Below are 6,200 nucleotides of genomic sequence, written 5' to 3'. Positions count from 1 at the left end.
TTATTGCCAACCTACTGGGTGGGTCCCCCTGCCCCCCTTTGGAAGTTGAGTAGCTGCTTCAGCAGCAGCAACCCTCCATCACAGAGATGATATCTGGACAAGCTGGTACAAGGCCAAGGGTGTGATTTTAATAGACCAAGAAAAGTTGACTCTCCTGCATTCAAAATGCCAGAAGCCTGTGGGATTCAAAACACACAAGCTTATTCCTGCTGGGTGAAAACAGCAATGCTGTTTTTGTAGACACCTTCTGGAAATGTAAAATTTCCAAAAGGTAAAATCTAAGATTTCCATGTTGGCTATCTCCGAACCTGTGTGAATGACATTTATGTAATTCCACATGATTAGTTGGATTTTGGAGCTGTGCAAGTGTACTAGATGACTTATGGTGGATCAGGTGATTGATCCAACTAGCTGTCAGGGAGCCAGCCACCAATAAATCACACGGAGTAAGTGAAATTAACTCTTTATTAGAAGAAACAAGGCCTGCTCAGGAGTGCCAGGACTAATGAGCACAGCAACTATTCTTGGTAGGCCTCGCCCCATGAGGCAGTTGTGGAGGGAGGCTGAACTCCCCGCCTTCCCACAGCTGCCTAATCTCCTCACCACCACCCCAAGTCATTCCCAAGCAATCTGAGACTAGGCCAACAAGCCTGTCTCTGCTCCTCCCTCTTCATATCTCTTCTGGTTCTAGGAGCCCAGGCGGGAAGGGAGCTTCTTGCAGTAGAAGGAGGAAACATCCTTCTTCACCAGCATGACTCATCTCTGCCTCATGGCCCTCCACCTCTCTTGCTTGAGCTTCTGGACTTCTCTCTGCCATCGACTCTCCTTGCTCACTAACTCCTGTTCATTTTCAGACACCTCCTCCTCCCGGTCTTCCCCCTCTGACCACTCCCACCACAACTCCCTGGACTCTGAGCCACCTTCCCTTGGGGGTTCTCCAGGTGGTGCATCCCACCATTTCTCTGTGTCCAGCCAGTCCACGAAACTAGCCCAGTTTTGCTTTTGAAACTGCTCTGGGAAACCTTGGTTCCTCCAGTAGACCAGGAACAATGGACAAGTTTCCTTGAAAATCAGCCCTCCCACCAGGACCAACCCTATTTTCAATGTTTTGATGAAGAAGAGTGTTGGGTATATTTCCAAGCAAAGTTTCACATGGGTCAGCCCTAGTTGAAGCTAGTGTTACTGATGGCGAGATGCCTGTGTTTGAGAGCGATGAGGAGACTGATGAGGCTCATTGAGACCCAACACAGGAATCTCGTCATCGGTCCCCTCCCCTCTGGTTGTGATCCTTCTTGGAATCGGCTCTAGGCTTCTCTTCCTGGATGCAAGCAAATCCCCTTCAGCGTTCACCCTAGAAAATTCCCCACAATCCTTGACACAGCCACAGGGATTCCTTGGCAGACAAATCCATTTGGGAAAGCATTTCACGAAGGTAGACATTTCGAAAAGAGATAGAGTCTCAAGTAGGAAGGGTCTTTTCCTCTCCCAGATACATGAGATGATTTAAATGGAAATGCTAGGGATTTAACGTGAGACTTCCTAAATGCCAAACATGTGCTCTGTCACTCCAAATGCTTGGCCCTTCTCCAAACACCGGCTGGGAATGAATACATATTTTGACTGGATCCCCCCCATCTCCCCCCCCCCCAAAAAAAGCTGAAAGAGGAAGGTTGGCAACAGAACAAGCCCATTCCTGAGAGGCAGGGCTGAATCTCAGGGTGGAAGTGACTCATGCAAGTCCGTTGTGGCACAGCTGGCATGATGTCAGAGAGTCCTAGGGCATCACCACCACCCTCTCCCATCGTTCTTTGGGCTTCTCAGTTTCCTGCAGCGAGGTGATAGAGAAAAGATTGGTTGGATTGCTTGCATCTAGGTAGAGCAGGGGTAGGCAACCTAAGGCCCGTGGGCCAGATGCGGCCCAAACGCCTTCTCAGTCTGGCCCACGGATGGTCCGGGAATCAGCGTGTTTTTACATGAGTAGAATGTGTCCTTTTATTTAAAATGCATCTCTGGGTTATTTGTGGGGCATAGGAATTTGTTCATCCCCCCCAAAAAAATTATATTGTCCGGCCCACCACATGGTCTGAGGGATGGTGGACCGGCCCACGGCTGAAAAAGGTTGCTGACCCCTGAGGTAGAGCATGTCCCGGGTTCAATGCCTGGCATCTCCAGGTGTGGCCTGGAGAGCCACTGCCAATCAGTGCAGGTGATATTGAGCTAGGTGGACCAGTGGTCTGGCTCAGTATGTGGCAGCTTCCTGTGTAGAGAGTTCAGGAGACACAAATGCCTCTTGCTTGTCAAGAGCGGGGGAACAGTTGTTTTGTGGGCCGAATGTTGCCTAATAAAAATGTTTTCTTCCTATTTGGCGCGCGCAGAATTCTTGAAACTGACTTGCACAGGAGGGAGGGAGGGAGGGAGGGAGGCAGCTGTGTGTTTTCCAGGCCTTTCTACCCCTGCCTCTGTAACTCTATGATGATCTCACTGTCTCCTCTCCTCTCCATCCCTCGCTCTTCAGAAAACCGATATGCCCAAAGAGGCAGGACAGCCTGCCAGAGGTGAAACGAGAAGACTTAGCAAGCGGCTGGCTTTTGTTCAGGATTCATGCTGATGGGGCCCTTGGCTGGCTGCCTCCATCTTGTGCAGCTTTCCCTCTCTCTGTGTGTTTATCAGCCGAGTCCTACAAGGAAGGTGGGGCAGGCCGGGAGGGGGAAACAAACAGGCCGAGTGCTCTTGGCCAGCTTGCCAAGAAAATGAAGGAGCAGCTGGAAACGGCATTTATCTTATCAGCACGTCATTCCCAAATGGAAGGGTCATTAAAATGAATGATTCCAGTGTGAAGGCCCACAGAATCTTCCTTATGAGTTGGCACCGAAGGCAGGGCGGAGAGTCGTAAATCTAACTATTTTCCGCAGCAGCCTCGCTGCAAGCTGAAGCAACAGGCATCCATTTGCTCAATCATAACAACCACAACCATCACCACCACCACAGCCAACACAAAGCTCAACAACCAGGACAGGATTTATTTAGCCAGATTTGGGGAGCAGGGCAATGGGGGAGAAAGGGAGACTAGCTTGTTGTGCAGTAGGCATTGCCAGTAAAGATTATGGGGTTATAATTTTTGATCAACTGAGTCCTGGCACAAAAAGGGCACTCTAAGCAGATGAAGTGTTGGGCCCAACTGACTGTAGTGATCTGAAAGCATGGATTAGAACAAGGATGGGGAATATTTTTGGCCCAGCCGGCCAGAATCAATCCCCAGCCCAACAGGCCAACTTTGTCCGGTGAATGGAACAACCCACTCGTCCCTCACCTAGCATCATTAGTACATCAGATAATTGCCAGGTAGCTTGTGCTCCCCCAATACATGCACAAAGTCATTGTGTGGCATTTTCCAAGTGCCTAACAGCCACCTTGTGCTTGGTATCCCTCAGGCCTTCCTTGTAGTCCCTTCAGGGATGCAAACCATCAGTGTAGCTCCTCTGTATGCAGAAGTTGAGAGAAGTGCAGTGAGGAACTCCAACCAGCAGATGGCAGCAGAGAGGTGGCCGCAGGGTTGCAGGAGGGAACCCCCAACAGGTGGCAGGAGATGATGGTTTCTGGGGAAAATAGTAGGAATTGCCAAGCCAGGTATAGGGTAGCTCTAAGCTTTCCCTCCTAGGTGGCTTTCAGCAATAGTGATTTCAGCCAGTAGTGTTTCAGCCTGTGAAGTTAACTGAAGCATTCTACAGGAGACCCTTTGTTCTTCTGTCCCTCACAGAGAGAGAAAGACTCCTTTTCCCTGACCAGATAAGTCATTCCTCCTCTTCAGGTTTATATTTGGGGCTTTTTGAATGTAGGCTCCTCACCTCAGGGCAATGATAGGAGATTTCCATTTCTCTGGAAGCGGCCACTCGTGGTACTGAGTTTAGTTTTTGTTTTTGGATGAGAGAGAGAACAGGAGACTTGCAATATCTTTGTGACATTTCCTTTATTTACAAATATACAAGCATACAAGTGGAAGCAAACGGGCACTCCAACTGCAGGTAGAATATCTTTCGGAGAGCAACTGGAGCAGTTCTCCAAAATGGCATTCCTAGATTTCGGCTCACACCACATAAAAATCTTCAGAGCTCCCCGGAGCCATTCAGATGTAACACAAAATCATGGCTTGCTGTTACACGATGACCATGCCCTGAGTAATTTTAAGTTTGCGCACTCTCTTCTCCTTCTCTCGCTTACCTATGTACAGCTATGCTTTTGATCTTTACTGTGGCAAACCCCCTCCTCTGAAAGTGTAGTTTACATTGGGAGGAAATCCCCCATTGGTGCTAACATGGGGAGGTTTTCACCAAATATTAGCTTTAGAGGACAACAGCAGGGAATGAAAAAATTAACCTCCGCCTCTGTGTCTGCTGGAATCCCAATAATTTCTCCCTGCCCACCAACCAAGACTTGAAAGCCTGCATTTTAAATGCAAAGGCACATTTAACATCACACCTAGTTTGGATCTAATTGCTTCTCCTACACACCCACCACCACATACCTGCTTTTCAGGGTACTGGTCTAAGACCACCACCACCTCTCTAGGTGAATTGTCTAGGAAATACCCACAGCCATCAAAACAGGAATGGAGAGCCTGCTGCCCTCCAAATGATGTTGAACTACAAATCCCATCAGCCCCAGCCATCATGGCCGAATGGTCAAGGATGTTGGGAGTTGTAGTCTAGCAATAGCTAGAAGGCTGCAGGTTGTCTCGACCTCTTCATTTAACAAGCATTAGGATCCTTTTGCTTAAAATACCTGACTGTCATTGGGTGTCTAGATGCAAAACCATAGCAGTAGACCAATTCACAGTCATTGAGACCAGGTAAACCAGGTTACCTTATCATTGCTAAAGGAGGCTTTTCGTTATGTCAGTTCTCCTCCCACCCCCCACCCCCACTGCAAAGCCCAATTTAGCTTGCTAAGAAGTGTACCAAGTATACGGACAGTTCCTCGTTGTGCTGGATGTTCCTGGTATGGAAACGATGCACACCCGTCATGATTGATTTCGATTTGTGTGTTGCTTATTTTACCATTTATAAATAGCTTTCCCGAGAAATGCTCAGACTAGGCGATGTACGACAATCATAACATTTTTTTAAAAAAGAAGTTTCAATAAACAATAAAGAACAGTAATATTCACAGCAATTTTTAAAACATTGCGACCAATATATTAGCAGATAATCACAGCACTAATTGCACGCGGAAGCCTGGTAGAGAGGCAGGGCAAGAAGAGTCGCCATGCAGAAGTATAAAGTCACATGTAGACTTTAGCCCTTAGTTGAAACCCATAAGAGAGGGATCATAATGAATGTACAGGGTTGACACCAACTAGATGTCAGAAAGAGGAATATGGCTGCCTCTCTCCCAAGCCACATCTCCCTGTTTGCTGGGGTGGGAGGGTGAAAAGGACTCTGATGATGGGTATCTAGATCTTTCTCTCCAAAGCAAGGGCACTCAACATGGTGCCCTCTGAGTGTTAGGGCCCAACTCCCACCATCCCCAGCCATTGGCCATGTTGGCTGAGGGGATGGGAGCTGATGTCTAACAACTTCTGGAAGGCCATGTGTTGGCTACCGCTGCTCTAAAGGCCAAAAGCGGAAATGGGCCTACCTGGGGGGCAAACACTCTCAAAAGACCCATCCAAGTACTTAAGGTTAAAGCTTATACTGCTCCCCCACCCCATGATGGCAAGTCAAATGGAATGTAGTTTCCAGAGAATCTGTGAAGAAGGAACCGTGGTGGCTAATTCTTATCCTATTAAACACCAGAGAGATGTGGATGGGCTAGATCATGTCAGGCTTAGATTAATGTAGTTGTGAGGGGGTAGGGGCAGGTGTAACTGCCGTTATCAGTCCCCCTAAAGAACAAAAAAAAAAGAGCATTGGGGTAACATCCCCATTTGTGATCCATCTGTTCATCAAACAGCGCTATGGCAGTTCATCAAGGAACGCCTCAGCGTCCTGTTCTCTTCAGTCAAGTCACTCTTGCACCCCATCTGCAGGTTGGTGGCAATCCAAGTCTCCCTTCAGCTCCAGGCTTCCCGGCAACTTGACCCCGGTTTTCCGATCTACACACCAACATTTCCCTCGTTGCCCATCCAACGCTGGATGACACTGAAAGGGCAAAGGAATAAAATTAGAATTGACAGTTCTTTATTAGGATTTAAAAGTACCTGA

The 6,200-nt window shown here is 48.1% G+C and overlaps 1 protein-coding gene across 1 annotated transcript in view; it reads right to left on the bottom strand.

The window, feature by feature from the left end:
- Positions 1-3,948: 3,948 nt before the first annotated feature.
- Positions 3,949-6,200, bottom strand: part of IGFBP4 (insulin like growth factor binding protein 4) — a gene marked incomplete at its 5' end in the record, with an annotated part of 39,614 nt that continues 37,362 nt past the window's right edge. The window contains one exon of the mRNA XM_081838240.1: positions 3,949-6,137. Coding sequence (XP_081694366.1) covers positions 6,003-6,137 — 135 coding nt within the window. The 3' untranslated portion in view covers positions 3,949-6,002. The remainder of the gene's footprint in view (positions 6,138-6,200) is intronic.

The sequence above is a fragment of the Podarcis erhardii genome, assembly GCF_964252035.2.
Source record: "Podarcis erhardii genome assembly, chromosome: 13".
Lineage (NCBI taxonomy): Eukaryota > Metazoa > Chordata > Lepidosauria > Squamata > Lacertidae > Podarcis > Podarcis erhardii.
This window is presented reverse-complemented; position numbering and strand designations above follow the sequence as displayed.